Genomic DNA, 18,729 nt, shown 5'->3' on the forward strand with positions numbered 1-18,729 from the left:
TAGAAACTACACTTGGATCATAAACTACACATGAACTATGGAAACTACACATAAGCCATATAAACTGCACCTGGACCATAGAACAACCACTAAAAGGGGGTCATTCCTTCCCACTGTTGCCTCTGCGCTGCTCGGGATGGAGGATTGCAACAAAGTCAAGATTTGACTGAATCTGTTGCTTTCCTTAGACGAGGTTTACAAATTATCATTTTATAATTTACTGTGTGAACGTTTTGTGCTGTGAGTCAAATTAACTGTAATTAGATTAGAATCTGGATCTGAATTGGATTTAGGATTTGGACTGGTTTCACTTTTATGAAGTGCCATAAGACGCTGATGTTCAATTTTTACAAAAATATTTAAGAAGTAATTATTTCAAATTCAGTTGTATTTCTTACAAAACGTGTTAATTTGAGATCAAATTTGTCGGCTACAGGCTAAAAACATGGCAGCTGGCCTGTTGGCATTAATTGTTGATACCTGAGATGCTGAAAATGGCAGGATCCCCCCCCCCCCCCCATTACCCTACTGTGGAGGGGCCTTTTTGACCCCCCCCCCCCCCCCCCCAGTGTTTCAGTGCATTTGCTTTCTGCTGGTCCTGATGCTGTGTTAGCAGCGCGCTATAAATGCATAATTTACATCCATTAATTTGCATGTCAGAGAAGTAGATTGCTCATTTGAAATGCAAATAACTCGACTGCTCTGGTGCAGCAGGAGAACATGAACAACACTGATAAGCACCCAGGAGACGGGGAGAAGAATGAGAAAAAATGGAAGGAAACAAGGTTAAGCTGCCACGTTAAAGGCACGAGAGAGGGATTTTTTTAAACAAAGAGAGAACGATGAGAAAAAAGAGGAAAAGCAGCAGAGTTGAGTTTATAGGAGCCGTTTCAGGGGAAAAATGTAGCCAGAGCAATGAGATCAAACTGCTTCAGCGCCCATGCTCGCACCCACAGGCCGTGCACACATTATTACATTAAGCACGCATGCAACGCACACGCATTTACACGTTTCCACACTACCTGCCATTTCAGACGCAGTGCACACCCTAATGATGAGTAGGAGGCAAGAAAAGAAAAGGGAGGCTCCTTTCATGCTGCACACAACCACCAGCCTGCAAGGTAATTTTCTGCAGTGCTGTTGTGCCTCACACACACACACACACACACACACACCAAATTACCCAATCCCACTCTGCGTGAACAATACAATCAAGCCAGGCGGTGAAGCGAACACGGTCAATACCATGACACCGAATGAACCGGACCCTTTTTTAACAGGCCTGTTTTAAACTTCATCACTTTCGCCGCTCGTTTCGTCTGCGTCCATTTTTCACGGCTGCAAACTAAAACCGCAGCTCAAAATAAGGGATGAATCAACGACCAAGCAGCTGTTGAAGGAATGCACATTGCTCGCCGTCTTTTTTTAAATTCTTTTTGGTGAAGGGTTGAACAGAACGGTGAGCCCAGTCTGATGAGATGTCTCAACGTTTCACACAATCTGCTAACGCCCGTGGTGTGAATGACTCTCAGCTACTACTAGGCCTGTCATGATAAACAATCAATCAATGAATCGCATGATAAATGACAATTATCAACCTCATTTTCATTTATCGGCTTTATCGTTTCTTCATGTCTCTCTCTTTCTACTGAAGACACTGGATGACAAAAGGCTCAACTCTGGCACTCTTCACTGACCCCTCCCTTTCTCTTTAAAATCAGTTTTAATCGTCCAAAATCGTGTTTTTGGATCGTTAAAAGCAGCTAAGCTGAGAAGCTAAGCTACGAGCTAAGCTAACAGGCCGACCTCGGGAAAAAACCTCCGTCTTGTCGAAGCTCCAAAATTCACGGTTGAAACCCGTGCCTTTGTGTAAAAAGTTGTTTTTCTAAACAAAAAGAAGCTGAGAACTTGTTTACTGATTTTTTATTAAAAGCTTTGTGTGAAAAATGCTAAAGAGCTCAAACCACACCGAGCATCCGCCATTTTGAAAACTGAAAAACAGGAAGGAGAGAGAGCCCATGTCACGTCAAGGGGCCTCCCTCCCATTGTTCTTCAAGAGACATTCTGCCCGCTCCCTCACTATCCATCCTTCAGTTCAAACAGTCTTATACTGCCATCCAGTGGCCAAAAAAAGGTACTACACACATAATTAACCAACATTTCTTCAATTTGACAATAATTACTAATTACTGTCAAATTTCAAACAATGTTATCGTTTATCGCAATAATTTCTGAGACAATTAATCGCCCAGCAAAATTTGTTATTGTGACAGGCCTAGCTACTACCACACCAAACTTTAGCTCATAATCTGAGCAGTGACGTCTAACCCGGCCCAGTCCCTCGTGTTTTAGACTTTTCTCTGCTCCAACACACCTGACTTGATCGATAGACCTGCAGAACATGAAGAGGTGATTAACAATTGAAGCAGGTGTGTTGGAGCAGGGAAGCAGGTAAAACACGCAGGGAAGTGGCCTTTGAGGACAAGCATTGGACACCCCAGAGTTAGAGGAATTTTTAAGAGAGTTTAAGTCATTTAGCCGTGGTGGCCATCTTGGACTCCAAAAAGAAAACGGCTGCAGACGTACAGCCAACAACGATGTGGCAGTTTCATTAAAACCAATGCTAATGGTTCAGATAAACACACAGATGAAGGCAAAAACATCCCTCTGATGCTCTCAGGGTTTTCGTTTGGTCTGAAGTAAAGCAGCTGAAGCCGAAAGAAAAACAAAGACTTTAAAGAGAATTTTGGGAGCGCAGCGTCATCAATATTTCAGGAAAGTTCAAACGTGGAGGTTAGCGTGGCGAAACGATGCAGCAACTCCAAAAGAAGAGAAAAATACGCTGAATTATTTACATGTTCTGTTCATTTTTTTACTGAAGTTTAAAGAGTTTTTGTGTCTTGAAGCTTAACGTTGAGGAATCTGAACAAAGCTTTGATGGACGGCGACGTCAGACGCAGTACTTCTGCAACTGAAGCGATTTTTGTGAAGGACAGATTTATCACCCAGATGGTTTGGCATGGAGTGTGTTTGCGAAAGGCCAAGTGCTCACAAACACACACACACACACACACACGTGCACACACGTACGTGCACACACATGCAGACACAGATGGATGGGGGTGGGGGAGGCAATCTGGTGAGAAAAAAACGAGCGGAAACAAAATCTAAGAGAGATTTTCAGGAGGACGAGGTGGTTAGATGGAGATCTGTCCATCCATCAAACGTTTCTTCACTCAGGAAGAGAAGTCATGAAGAAAACGTTTTTATCTGCGATTAAAAACAGAAATAATCTATTTGTTAATGAGCTTCACTGGATCGTTATGATCTTTCTTTGCTTGGGGAAATGTTAGCATGTCATTTGTAAAAAATAACCAAACTAGAGCATCTGGGCAGCTTTAAAGGAAAAGTTTAATTTCCGTGAAGTGAGCTTCACCAAACAAATAATATCTTACCTGTTGTAGATAGCCCCTTAAGTAACCTATGGAGACAAAGAGTCTAATTCTGACTGGATTAACAAGCTAACGGCTAATCCAAGTCAGGTCAGGAACTGCTGCTGCCTTAAAACGACTCTGATCTCACAAAGTTTACAATGTCTCTGTTAGCAAAACATCTTACAAGACACTGGACGAATTTCACCGTATAAGGTTTGGAGCTAACCCCATTCAAGATGGCCTCCACAGCTAACTGGCTTTTGAAAATGCAATAGTGGCTATAATTCAGTTGATATGAGAGTCATTCACAACTCAAACTCCAAGTGATGTTGCAAAATATTATTGCCTAAACTTTGACATTAAATGTTGGAGTCAACCCTCTGTTAGCAAAATATCTCATGAACCACTGTCATGTCAGTTCACTTCAGTGCAGGCCCTGGATCAGGACGGGCTCAGACTACCAAACGTCTGCAGATAAGAAGGATCAGATTGATCTGGCAGTGATTGAATAGCGAATGTTTGTGGTTTTGGAGATGAGTGTTTTTCTGGACAGGAATTGAACAGAGAATGAAGTAAACCTTAATGTTTTTGATGCAATATATTACGTGGGTAAGAGTTAAACTGTGGAGAAGAACAGATTTTTTTTTTTTTTGTATGAGATTGACAAATCCTGGGAGGTGGAGAGAGAGCAGTTTCATCCATGGCCAGGTGCAATGGTGGAGCCAGGGGGTGGCCAATGGTGGCCTTGATCACCATAGATTAATCTTCAGCCACCCCACCAGCCACCCCAATAATGTGCAAAATCTATACTTTTAAGTATCCTGATGCATGCTCTATACTATACTATACTATACTATACTATACTATACTATACTATACTATACTATACTATACTATACTATACAGTATAGTATAGTATAGTATACTTTTAAGCAATATAAAAACTAGAAAGCATAATTTCCTCAAAAGATTGGGGTGGGCGGTTACATAAATATATAACGGCAGCCATCTTGGATTTTGACGTGGCAACCCACTTTCTGATGGTGACGTTTCTTAGCACAAGCAGAACATATCAAGGTTTGACCAAAACTGCTACAACTTTGTCAACGTAACAAGATCTTCCTCTGAAACTCTGGCATGAAAGGCGGCGGGTGATATGCATTTCTTCAAAGAAAGTGAGGCCTTTATTATTTTTTTTTTTATAGTGATGCTTTTATTTTATTTCTGATAGACTTAAGGTAACTCTTGTCTTTGTGTATCCGCAGCGGGAAGAGGAGAACATGTCCATCCACTAGCAGCGTTGGCCTCGCTCCATTGACTTCCTGTTCATTATGGGATTGATTTGAAGATTCCATAGCTGTTTTTGAAGGCTGCTAATGGCCTGGCCCCGTCGTGTCTGCAGGAACTTTTACATTATCATAGTTCATCTACAGCAGGAAGGACAACAAACTTCATGTTCCTTATAGAAACGTAGAGAAGAAGGAGCCTCGTTTCTTTACTTATCCATATAAAACACACCCGTTTGTTAGGATTGACCTCTAATAGAGCTTATTAAACTGATTTTATTTTATTGTAGGCTCTACCACCTTATTCATCTCGCTCCATTTGACTCTTTCAATAATATTTTGTTTGTTTTTGTTGATTTTTTGTGATACATAACTTTAGGTTGTAGAAGTCCACCAAGTGCCCACCAGTCTCAATAAAACCAGAGCTCATTACTATCAGTTTACTCAGTTTAGGAAACCATGAATTTAAAAATGGACACCATTCTGGTTGAGAACAAACTTTCCCAACTTTAAAACTTCAGTAATGAAGAAAAGCTGAACAGATTCTGTCAATAAAAATAAATGAATTATACAAAGTGGTGTGCGCAGGAATGGATTCTAAAGACCTTTCCTTTCATTGTAACCCAAGGTGTGCTCTAAATGATGTTCACAAGGTGATTTATAAACTAATTGACGCTCACTTTGACAGTAAACAAGCAGAAAGATCAGGATCCAGAGTAAATCCAACAGAGATCTGCTAGTTTTGTTTGTTTCAGGTGAAAACATGGCGTCAACGGAAGGAAAACCAAAAGGATTGACACAAATATCTCCAAATTGATTTAAAAATAAAACACTCGGAGCCTTCTAAATTTGGTTTTCAGCTCAATAAGCTTGCCTTATCCAGCTTTTTTTTTTTTTCTGTGCATGAATACAAAACAGCATCGCATGTCCCTGACACTTCCTTCAACGCAACAAGCTGTTTTTATGACAAACGTTAAAATCTTATTTTGAAAGAAATCGATGATAGCACATCTCTGACAAGACGCTGACCTTCTTTGAGATTTAGGCTTTAAGAATTTCACTTCAGTGCAATTTGGTATGAGAGCTGCAACAATCCTGACATTTCTGTTAATTAACCTTTTGGGTTTCTCCTCTTTTCACTCTTCACCTCTCAGCGTGCTCACCACACGTCTTTTTCCCCATCAATCTCTTTTCTGTTTTCACTCCTCCTTCCTGTTTTGTTTTCAGTTCGTGTAAATAAAAAAATGTCAGAGCGCAGTCGAAAAGCAAAGCGAGAGCCTTCACTCGTCAATGGGAAACTGCAATAATTCTGTTTTTACAGAAAAATCCTTTCAGGAGCTTCATTTTGTGAGAAAAGAAATAAAAAGGAAGAAAAGTAAGGGCAAACAGGGTGAGAAGCAAAAAGGAAAAATGACTCTAATGAAGACCAGACCGCACTAGAAAAGAATGAGAGTAGAATAGGGGAACTGCTCCGCCGGCAGTTGCCATGGCAACAAGCCCTTTGGCGGGATGGCGGCGGAAAAGCCTCAGCAGGAGAGGATTGGAGAGCGGCGGCGGCGTGCGAGCATCTTTTGTGCGCGCCGACTTTAAAAGCGTACGGACATATGCGGTGCGTGTGCAGCGCCGACGTGCCGCGCATCTACAAACGGTTTCAGATGCAGACAGCAGGGAGACGGGCTGGAGAGCAGAGAGGCATGATGGGAAATGGAGTCTGAGACAAATGAAAAGGACTAACAAGAAAAACGAAGTGAACAACGTGGACATGCTTCTTCTTCTTTCGGCTGCTCCCTTCTTCAGGGCTCGCCACAGTGAACTGAGTCGCACGAAGACTTGGCGCTTGTTTTAACGCCAGATGTTCTTCCTGACACACCCACAGACCACCGAGCTACCACAGCCCTCTGTGTGGAGCAGAGAGCAGCATCTAGGGCGCCCGAGGGAGCAGATGGTGGGGGTTAAGGGTCTTGCTCAAGGGTCCAGAGTGGGGCAAATGAGGGTGGAGAGTGTTTCCCCTTTCCTACACACATTTTGATGTTGTCGTATGGGGAGTTGAACCGGCAACCTTCCATTCACAGGCCCACCTTCTCTAACCTCTGCGTCACCACTCCCCGCTAACAAGGACATTATACCAATAATTGCATTATTTTATTACCAGGATATAATTAATCAATCATATGATGATTATAGAAGTTTATTAACACAAAACAGCCATTTTGAAATTATCGTTATGGTCTCATTGCATAAATCTTGATGTTTAATTAGCATTTTCTAAATTATTATATTTTTTAATCTTCTGATTTTCTTGTTATTCTTGGTATGGATGATCATGTAAGGGCCTGTTTCTGTGTGTTTGTTTGTTTATCTGTCTGTTAGTAAAATATCTCATGAACTGGAGGACAGAGTGAAACTCTCAGAACGTAATTACTGGATCCACAAGTGATTAACCATTTAAATCAACCCAAACCAAGATGGCCTCCACAGCTAATCGTTTGGAGTGGGCACAAAAATGTCTATAACTCAATCAGTTTTACAGATATGGAGCAGAAATCTGGTGTAGTAGTAGCTGAGAGTCATTCTTAACACCTACTCTGAGTGTTGACAGATTACACAACTTATTTGTTTAAAACTTGGAAGTGCAAAGTGGCAAATGATACTTTAGGAAATTGTACTTTTTATGCATCTGTCCATTAAAGTTCATTTTTTCACCAATATAAAACGTTTTGAAATAAATAAATAAAAACTGCAGAAGTTGGAATGGATTTTTGCTCATTTCTGGATAAAGGTTTTTCCAGGTCGCTGAAATCAGGATGCAGAAGCACCTTAACGATGACTGATATATCTGTCTACCTTCTGATACTGATCTTTGGAGGCCAGTGCTTCCTGCAGCTGCTGCTGGGTGAAGGTGTAGATGGCAGAGCGGTACGTTGTCCCGATGTCGTTCCCCTGACGCATGCCTGAAAGTACACACATTCAAAATATCAAAACCTAAAGGGTTTCAGCTGACATGAGGCGTTATCCTATCTTCTTGGCAAACAGAACATCAACAAACAACAGCTGACAGCTTTTCCAAAAATATGATCCGTCTGTCTTGGCAGAACTGAAAGTTTTTTGTGTGTTTTTTTACTATTTCATCACTGTCAGCTTCTCAACTGCGCTGCTTCAAGCTTTCTAAGGACGATGTGTACGTTAGTTGTTCTATTCATCAGCTACACAAAGTTACAGACTTTAACACACACTTAAAGCTGTAATGAGAAAAAGTCTCATGTGACCCACCTTTATAGTGTTCTCCCTCTTTATTTGAAGGACTAGTTTTTATACCATACAACACTAAATCTTGCTGCAGGTCCTGAATGTTGCTATAGGTTGCTAACTGTTTCTATAGGATGTTGCTATAGGTTGCTAACTTTATCTCCCAGTTGTTCAACCTGTGCTGCTGTACCTCTGATGATCTCAATCCTAATCTTCTCCATCCTTGTCACTCCTAAGGAGAACTTCAACATCTTCATTTCTTCATTTATTAATGTTGTGTGCACCTCATCTGTGGTTTTTGTTTAAAACAGATCTCTTGAAAATGAGTCCTCGTGACTCAGTGAGACTAACCTGTATAAATAAAGGTTGAATGAATGAATTTCTGCCATTTCTAGTTCTGTCTTTTTGTCCATGTCTCTGTCTCCAGACCATACAACATTGTTGGTCTCACCACTGTCCTGTAAACTTTATTTTTTTTACCTTAGCTACCACTCTTTTGTCGCAAATAGCTCCTAAAACTTTTCTCCGTCCACTCCATCCTGCCTGGACTCTCTTCTTCACCTCTTTACCACACTCCCCATTTTCCTGGGCAATGGACCCCAAGTACTTGAAGTCCTGCACCTTTGTGACCTCTGCTCCTTGTAGCCTCATAGTTCCACCTCCTCCCTCTCATTCACACACATGTAGTCTGTTTTACTATGGCTGACTTTCATTCCTCTTCTTTCAAGTGCATACCTCCACGTCTCCAAGTTCTCTTCCACCTGTTCCCTGTTCTCACCACAGATCACAATGTCATCTGCAAACATAGTCTACAGGGATTCCTACCACACATCATCTGTTAGTCGGTCCATCACCAGAGCAAACAAGAAGGGGCTCAGAGCCAATCCTTGATGCACTCCCACTTCTACTTTGAAGCTATCTGTCACTCCTACAGCACATCTCACCACTGTCCTGCTGTCCTCATACATGTCCTGTACCAGTCTAACATACTTATCTGCCACTCCAGATTTCCTCATGCAACACCACACCTCCTCTCTTGGCACTCTGTCAGATGCTTTTTCTAAATCCACAAAGACACAATGGAGTTCTTTCTGACCATCTCTGTACTTCTCCATCAGCATTCTCAAATCAAAGATGAAACCATACTGCTGCTCACAGATAGTCACCTCTCGTCTAAGTCTTGCTTCCACAACGCTCTCCCAGATCTTCATCGTGTGGCTCATCAACTTAATTTCCCTGTAGTTGCCACAACTCTGTACATCACCCTTGTTCTTAAAAATGGGCACCAGCACACTTCTTCTCCATTCCTCAGGCATTTTCTCTCCTGCAAATATGCCACTGAATATTTGAGTAAAAAAAACTCACTGCCATCTCTCCAAGACATTTTCAAACCTTCATGGTATGTCATCAGGTCCTACTGCCTTCCACTTTTTCATTCTTTTCAGAGCTTTGCAGATTTCACCCCCACTAATCTGTCCCACTTTCTGGCCCACAGTTGCTAAGACCTCTTTTTTCTCTTTCATTCTCTTCATTCATTAGCTCCACAAAGTATTCCTTCCATTTTCCCATCACACTCTTCACTTGTTAGAACATTACCATACCTATCTTTAACAAGCCTAACCTGCTGCACATCCTTTCCAGCCTGATCCCTCTGTGTCACCAATCAATACAAGTTCTTCTCTACCTCCTTAGTGTCCTGCCTCTTGTACAACTCATCATAGATGTTCCATTTTGACTTTGCCAGTTCCCTCTTTGCCCTACTTTATGCTGCATCTTATATTCTTGCTACACTGTTTAGTCCTCTTACCTTTTTTCCTAGCTAACCTCTTCCTCTAGATAACATCCTCTTCCTCTTTATTCCATCAGCAGGTGTTCTTATGTAATCTCAGTCCAGATGACACGCCAAGCACCTTCCTGATGGGAGAAGTTATGTAAAGGTCATGGATGTTTTCACTTACTGATGTTAAATTAATATAGAACCATGTATGTGAAGTCAAGAGAGTCTTTCTGTTTACTCAGAGAAGAGTCTGATAACTGATAAACTCTGACCCCTTCAACAACTGTGAGCTGTAAAGCAGAGGTCATGTTTTGACCTAGTCTCTGTCTGATAACAGGTATTTACGCTTTCCTAAACTATTTCTTCGAGGGCAGACCTTGGAGACGGAGCGACATGTACCATCTTGTATGTCTGTTTTCAATTGCTGCACAACCTTGCAAGGATTAAACCTGGGTTGAAAAGATCTTCTCGTATTTCCTTGTGTGGCTTATTTGATTAATGCGTTGATGATAGGATAATTAAATTATCCAACACTTCCTACCTGTCTCTTTAATTACTGTTGCTGTAGTAGCCCAGTCATTTGGAAGCACTTTCTTACCACCCAGAGCCTTTAACAGCTCCACTCATCACAATGTTCTTCCATCCTCCACCATTTGGTCTTCTTCTCTGGTTTTACTCTTTTTATCTTCTTCACAACAACAGTCATTCTACACACAACCCTCCGATGCTGTCTGGCCACGCTCTCCCCTGCCACAACCTTACAGTCTCCAATCTCCCTCAGGTTTCCTCTTCTACACAGAATGTAGTCGACCTGCGTACTCCTTCCTCCACTCTTACAGGTCACTCTATGTTCCTCCTTCTTTTGGAAATAGATGTTGACTACAGCCATTTCCATTCTCTTGGCAAAATCCACCACCTTCCTGGTTTCTTTCCTTGACACCAAACCTACCCATCACTCCCTCATCCCCTGTTTCCTTCACCAACATGTCCATTCAGGTCTGCTCCGATCACTACTCTCTCCTCTCTGGGAATACTCTCTATCACTTCATCCAGATCCTTCCAAAATTTGTCTTTCTCCTCTATGTCGCATCCAACCTGTGGAGCATAACCACTGTCAACATTTAGAATCAAACCTTCTACTTCTACCTTCAGACACATCACCCTACCTGACACGCTTTTCACCTCTACTTTCTTTGCCAACTCCTCCTTCAGGACCACCCCTACTCTATTTCTCTTTCTATCCACACCATGGTGAAACAGTTTGAACCCTGTTCCAATGCGACGAGCCTTGCTGCCCTTCCACTTGGTCTCTTGGACACATAAAACATCTACCTTCCTTCTCTGCATCATGCCAGCCAGCTCTCTACCTTTGACTGTCAATGTCCTCACATTGCAACCCTGAGTCCTACATTCTTGACTCTTCTCCCTCTGTCTCCTGACACGTTTCCCTCCTCGTGGTCTTCGACTAACAGTAGCACATTTTCAGCCAGCACCCGGTTTGTCAACAGCACCGGAGCCGGTCGTTGTTAACCCGGGCCTCGATCTGGTATGATGTCGCTAAGATGAACTCACATATTTGTTTGGCTAAAGTGTTTTATGTAGGATGTTAAATGTTGCTAACTAAATGAGGTTAACATACTGTATGAAACATATTAAAATGATTTATCTAGTTTGATATTCATAATGTTTTCTAAAGCTGCCATTTCAGAAACACCTGGATGTGAAAATAATAATCCTAAGTACTCAGTTGTAACCAGCTGCTGATGCATTTTTCCTTGTTATTAACTAGAAAGAAACCACTTTTCTTTCATTACAACAGAGTACAAAACATTTTTTTTTTAATAAAGGTTAAGACTTGCAGTTGTCCTGTGGAGGTTCGAGTGTGATTTCTACCTTGAGTCGGGTTGTGGCTCTCCCAGAAGATTTCGAGGAGCTGGGCGAAGCCGATCTGTTCTGGAGAGAAAACGACTCGCACCACCTCAGCGTGTCCCGTCCTGCCTGTAAAACACATTTATCACAAAACAAACCACAGAGAGTTACTAATTCTGTTTTTATAAATGGACTTTCTGATCACACCTTTAAAAATACGTTGTGGTGCTGACACGTTTGTTCAAAACGTCTGCGTACAAACGCGTTCTTTCAAGTAATATTAAATTCGTTATGAAAATCTATAAAATCTTGTTAAAGACATTTGGAGATTTACAGCTTTAAAACGACCACATTTACAGAAGAAAAGCACAACGTACAGCCGCCGTCCTTGAAAGGACCAAACTGATTTTCTCTGCAGAGTCAAACAGCAGCTGGTGCTGGTAATGAGTGTGACCCATTACGTGACACCTCATCTTCTTCTCGTCTCTCATTCCACCTCCACTCCGATGTTTCTCTCTGCCTTATTACTTTTTTAATATCAGCAGTTATGGATTCTTATGGCAGATATTGGCGAACAGAGACAAAGCAGCGGTCGGCATTAAATTAATGTCTCACCAGGCCAATCTCGCAGGAATAAATTTATCTTGGACTGGATGTGAAATACAGTAAAAGATTGGAATCGGGGCAGAAAATAAAGCTGCAGCTGAAACGTACGTTTAGCCGCCGAAATGATCTCGTAATCTGACATTAATTCAGTATGAACAATCAGGTGCACGTTTGGTTATTCAACAAATTCACACATTCTGCTAAAGTTTCACAGAACTTTCAGCCACGGCCTTTCTAAAGTTTTACACTTGTCTGCGTCTGTAGAACGGACTGTTGTTGGCTGGTTGGTTCTTACTTTTACAGAGAAACCGTTTTTATTTCATTCAGCCAAAGGAACAAAATAAATGAGTCCCAGAAGACGGGGTAACACAGGTGGCAGGCTGCGACTTAACGCTCATCCCTCCCAAAACCCCAATTTTGTTGGCAGAAGAGCGAAACAAATCCAGGTATTTTACCACCGTGGAGCCGGATCGATAATGGAAGCGGTCTTTGGAAACCATCCCACACACAAGGCCAAGACATTTTGATGAAGTTACTTGGTGTGTTGGTGATTTAAAATTAAACTTCGGGCAACTTTACAACAAACATCCTGGATGTCTGGACGGATATGTGAAGTCAAACGAAACAAAAAAATTAAATTAAATTTAAAAAAAGTATTTAATTGGCAGGTTAATTTTGGAACCGTTCTTTTCAGAAAGTAAATTGTATGAAGGTATTACGACGCTGGCATCAGACCTCTTCAGCACCGAAACACCAGCAGGATTTTAAAAGAAAAAACTGCTGATCGCCACATTTTCACCATCATCCACCTGAAATAAACATCTCACTGTCGGCGTTTCACACACAGTTGACAAACTTCTGATCTGCAGCAGCTACAGTTACGTGATTGACATGTGCTGAAATCAGGAAGTTGCAGAAACGGACTAAATGAGAACTTATCAGAAAATATTGAGTCATGGACGGCTGACACATTGTCTACTTTTAAGATTAGGCTCAAGTCTTTCCTTTTTGATAAATCCTATAGTTAGGGTCAGCTTTTTTTTTTCAACCTTTACTTAGACAGACAAATCACATTGAGCCTCGAAGACTCATTTACAAGTGAGACCTGTTCAGACAGACAACAAGTAATGAAAATGACACGTACAGGATTTGGAGGCAAAAACAATTCCTATCAAACTCTTTCTTCTTGGCTGAGGAGAAAGACCCTGATATTGAAAAAAACACCGCGCACATAGGCACATTGTGGCAGAGACGTCCTGCAGGGACGACAAGAGCGGTGATCATGTCAAGGACACTCCAGAGGCACAAGAGATAAGAACAGTACAATCAGCCAGTTCCCTCTGGAGAGATCTGTAAACACTCTCGTGTTTACGAGAGTGTTTACAGATCACTAGGCGAATCTCAGTTCGCCTGGAGGTCCAGTAAATCGACGCTCTCCCTCCTCCCGTCCCCTCCCACCCAGGAAGTCTGTGGACCTATCATAGGGACCCGGCTGAATAAATATTGCTTCATAATTTCAAGACTCTCAGCTTCTCTCTGGCGCTGTTCCAAGTCGAACAATGTCTGCCTTCAGTCTTTGCTGTTCCTCTTGAATCCCGACCATCCAAATGAAGTGGACAGACGCAGTCTGACCAGGGCCAAATTTAATGCTGACGACTTCCTTGTTTGTTGATAGACCAGGAACCAGCCGAATCCAAAAAGCAGGAAACCAGTTATCATAAATCCTGTTGTATATGCATTCTTGGCGCTTGTCTTCTCGTTAAGAAAATTTGGCTCGCCTGAAGCTTGTCTTCTCGTCAAAATTTTTTTATCAATTGCGTTGAGAGACCAATTGACCAGATCCATAGCAAAAGTTTACAGTTCAGAATATATTTAGAGAGAAGCTCTGAAGCAGCTTCACAGACAGGACGGAGCAAAGCAAAGTGGAGGAGGGAGAGGACGGGAAAGCGTCCGCCCTTGACAGGAGCAAGCGGTGAAGGTTTCCTGAGCTACCCCTTAGTTATACAGTTAGGCTTAGACCGCTGGAGGTCACATGTCCTCTCTCTGCTGCTCTTTACTTGCTCTACTCTGTCTGTATTTGTAATTATTTCTATCTTAACATGTTTTTTGTCTTTCCTCCTATAGAAAGTTCGCCTGGACCGGTCATTCTGTGTTCGTTTGTTTCTCCTTCCTGTCCTCTCAAACCCAGCCGGTGGAAGCTGATGGTCGCTCGTCCTGAGTCTGGTTCTGCTGAAGGTTTCTTCCTGTTAAAAGGGAGCTTTTCTTTCCACTGTCACCTTTGTGTTTGCTCAGGATGGGAGACTGTGATGAAGTGAAGATTCAACACAATCTGCTGCTTCCTTTACTAATTAGCTTTTTTAATGTATGTGACTGTTTTTGTGCTTTGAGATAACTTCTGTTGTGACTTGGTGCTCTATAAATAAACTGAATTGAACTGAATTGGATCAGAGGAGGGATGGTGGAAACAGGACAGAGTTGACTTCAAACCATTACTGGCAAAATGCTTAATTTTTTCAGCGATTTGTCTGAGCTCAGAATTTTAGCACAATATCAATCAAAGTGAATGACTTGTAATCTTTTTTGTTTGTTTTACTTAAAGCCAGATTATGAATAAACTGGATGTAGCAACAAGCTATAATCCCTTGCAGCGGTACAGTCATTAAGATAAATTTATTAACATTTGTTCAGTGATTCATGCAATATTTTGTTGACAGATACACACAAACACAGGATAAAACACTATGGCCAACTTTTAGCTTTTTGCAGCAGGAATGTGAATTTCTTAACACGAGAGCAAAACAGTCAAAGAAGTAACTGAAAAAATTATACAGTTTGTCACTGGAGAAAATATAAATGTTTTATAGTCATGTTTGAAAAGTTAAATGCTATTTTTTTTATCCACAGTGTCATAAAATGTGTAGCACTTGGGAGTATGTGTTGCGGATCACTCTCAGCTACTACCACACCGGGTTTTAGCTGAATATCTAAAATCTTTGGAATTATAGCCATATTTGTGTTTCCAAAGATCAACCATCTTGAATTAGTTAGTTTTAGATGTTCAACCAGTACTTTGATCCTGACTGTTTAATAAAATATATCTTCTAGGTGATAAGATATTTTGCTAACAGACATATACTAACACAAACCTTGCAGCGGGTGATATTTAATCATCCTTTTCTGACTGGCTTATGTTTTCTCTGTGGAGCTTTGTTGGACTTTTCCTTTCATTGTTCAGATGTTGTGTCACCACTGAGCAAACAGAAATAATAATAATTAAAAAAATAACAATGATTCAATTGTTGGGGAAGAAAAATGAAGATAAATAACAAAAACCAGGACTGCACCTGAGAGAAATAAAGAACTGTGTGGGAGTCTTTTTAAATCTACTAACAAAGGTGCTCTAGAGGAAAAAATATGCAAATTTATTCCCAATAATTAGAACCTTTGCTGATCTGAAGGTAAATATTTAGCCAACGACGAATATTCAGTCATGGTTTCTCCTGAAGATGTGAAAGTGTGAGGAGCACTTCATTTTAATAATCAGCCACGTTACCGTAGTAATTAAAAACCAACATCCAGGAGTTCAGACTGTGCTCACGAGAACCGCTGTTAGTCTGAGCAACAAGAAAAGCTGTTTGTGTTCCCCGACACGGCCTCAACACAAAACACCGGCGCTCAGCAGAAACAACGAGCGGCGCGCTGACCCCCCCATCCATGACACATTTCACTAGTGAACGTTTGCAGCGTTCGAGAAGAGTGTTTCCCCAAATGATCTGGGTGGCCGGTGGTGTTGCAGTACTCGACACCGGTCTTGGGCCTGTGATCGGAAAGTCGCAGGTTCAACTCCCGGTACCGTCAACATCAAAATGTGGGTGGAAAAGGTGGAACACCCACGCCTCCCTCATTCGCCCCAATCTGGGCCCCTGAGCAAGGCCCTTAACCCCCACCATCTGCTCCATAAACAGGTCTCTCTAGAAAATGAGTTCTCGTGGCTCAATGAGACTACCTGGATAAATACAGGGTAAATGAAAAAAAAGCTCTTGAGACCGGTCTTGGTCTCAAGACCTTTTTTTGATGGTCTCGGTCTTGTCTCGGACTCGACCGCATTTGGTCTCGGTCTTGCGATAATGTGACTCATTACTAAATACATTTTTTGTTACCGCTGTCACGCCCACCCCCTTTCATTCGCACGCGAAACTCCCAATGTTGCCAGATTGGGCGGTTTTCATTCTGATCTTGCTGGGAACTCTGGAAAGATTTTTGTTGGACTGTTGCGTTTTGCCACATATTGTTAAATTACCTTGGCTTGTACTGATGTGCGTTCATGTTCAAACTGTAAATATACTGTAACGAAATATTGACTGGGTGGAGTTTTGTGTGATGTGGCTGTTTTTAACAGATTGTTGGGCTGGAAAACCTTGACTCTATCTGGCAACAATGGTCACGCCCAAGAAAGTGAGAAGTGATTGTCTGGGCGCAGGAGAAGATGTCTGCCATACCATCAGTTATAAAATCCGTCTATTTAAATCACAAATAATACACTTGTAACTAATATCCAGTTATGTAACTGTTTTTTAGGTGTATATCTACTACTTTATAGAAACCACTGTGCAGCTGTATGGGTATCCTTGGTCTTGAGTTCAGACTTATGAAGAGTGTTTTACCACTGCAGTATTTTAAGACTCGGCATGTGATGAAACTGCTTCCAGATTAACAGTTGTGTCATTTTATTGTTGAATCACACGACGTTAGGCCACTGAATGTCTGATTTATTTGTTATGTAGCTTTGAAAATTCATAAAAGCTGATATATTTATTCAAAAACAAACTTAAAGTTGCAGTATGTAACTTCTATAAAAATATATTTTATAATAAAAAATGTATTTATTTTATTTGAGGTCTTGGTTTCGGGTTAGGTGGTCTTGAACACAACACTAGTGGCCAGTTCACCTATTTGCACGATGGTGGCCATCTTGGATTTTGACGTGGCAACCCAATTTTCCATGGAGACCTTTCTCATGCCTAGATGCAGCCGCACGCCAACATGGAAGTCGGTACCTCGCTGATTTGTCAAGTTCTCCAGCTCACAAGATGGACGCACGGAGGCTATTTCCAGTTCCTGGTCTTCGCTCCGTGATGGAGACAATAAAGGACATCATGCACCAGCCATCTTTCGTTTCAGAGATTTGGATCGATTTATGACGAGAAACGGCAGAGTTCAATCCAAACTGGAAAAACCTTATGACCCACGTTATAAACTAATGTTGATCAGCTGAGGCGGCCATCTTGAAATGGACTGAATCCAAAAGTTAATCATTCCTTTCTGAAGGTTCCATTAAAGTTCAACCAGTGGTTCACGACACATGAACTTGACAAATGAACACACAGCCGCTCACATGAACACAAGCAAAAACATTATTGCCCTTTCACCTTTGGTGGTAGCCAGTAATCAAAGGTGTGGGGGCCAAAAAAAAAAAAAAAAAAGTCAGGTTAAACAATGTGGCGCGGTGGTTTGGAAACACAGCGGAGGTCGAGACCAAAAACGTGCAAACATCACAAATCTGTAAAAACAGTCGCAGACATCTGGTTTCAGTGATGAACAAATGAATTCACACACACAAAACAAACAAACAAACAAACAAACAAAAAATAAGCTGGTGATCATGAGGACACGAGTTGAGTTCAAGGCTTCAAGCATTAAAAGAAAACACTGACAATTAAAAAACAATTTGTACTTTTCAGTTTCCTTTTTACTGTTTTATCACATTTTCTACAATTAATCACCTCTTATTTAAGCTTTCTGCACCATTTAAAACCATAATCAATAAAAATGTGTTTGTTGTTTTGATCCAGTTAACTTATTAACCCTCTAAACTTTTCTGTAGCAAATCAATAAAATGATTTACAGGAAAAAAGTAAAGAGGCAAGTGGTGATGCAGGTCAAATGATGGATTCAGTGTCTGATGGAGAAAACACACACACGCACACACACACGCACACACACACACACACACACAGTGGTCAGGCATCAATAGCAGCTTTATCCATGCCCCGGTTTAATGGGGCCTGTGGGAAATGACTGACTCCTCTGTTTTTGTTGTCCTGGTTTTTAAATTTTATTAACTCTCAGTAGAAAACACACGCCTGGTTCACTATATGTGTGTGTGTGTGTGTGTGTGCGTGCACGTGTGTGTGTGCAGGGGATACCTGTGCACACTTCCTTGTAGGTGGGGTTAGGTGTGTAGCCTCCGGAGTAGCCCACTTGGGTGGAATAAACTCCTTTCTGTCTCCAGAACTTCCTCTCTGCTCCCCAGAAACAACCCATGCCTGTAAAAAGAAAAACAAAGTGCCTGGTCACATCGTGTATCCATCCATCATCCATCCATCATCCATCCATATCCATCCATCCATTCATCCATCCATCATCCATCCATCATCCATCCATCATCCATCCATCCATTCATCCATCCATCATCCATCATCCATCCATATCCATCCATCCATTCATCCAT

The 18,729-nt window shown here is 41.5% G+C and overlaps 1 protein-coding gene across 1 annotated transcript in view; it reads right to left on the reverse strand.

Moving 5' to 3' along the window:
- msra (methionine sulfoxide reductase A) overlaps positions 1-18,729 on the reverse strand; it is a 52,457-nt gene that overhangs the window by 3,969 nt on the left and 29,759 nt on the right. Inside the window, exons 3-5 of the mRNA XM_037685658.1 lie at positions 18,425-18,544; positions 11,637-11,741; positions 7,565-7,671 (exon numbers count right to left, since the gene is read on the reverse strand). Of these exons, the coding sequence (XP_037541586.1) occupies positions 7,565-7,671; positions 11,637-11,741; positions 18,425-18,544 (332 nt within the window). The remainder of the gene's footprint in view (positions 1-7,564; positions 7,672-11,636; positions 11,742-18,424; positions 18,545-18,729) is intronic.

The sequence above is a fragment of the Nematolebias whitei genome, chromosome 12, assembly GCF_014905685.2.
Source record: "Nematolebias whitei isolate Nwh7 chromosome 12, NemWhi1, whole genome shotgun sequence".
NCBI lineage: Eukaryota > Metazoa > Chordata > Actinopteri > Cyprinodontiformes > Rivulidae > Nematolebias > Nematolebias whitei.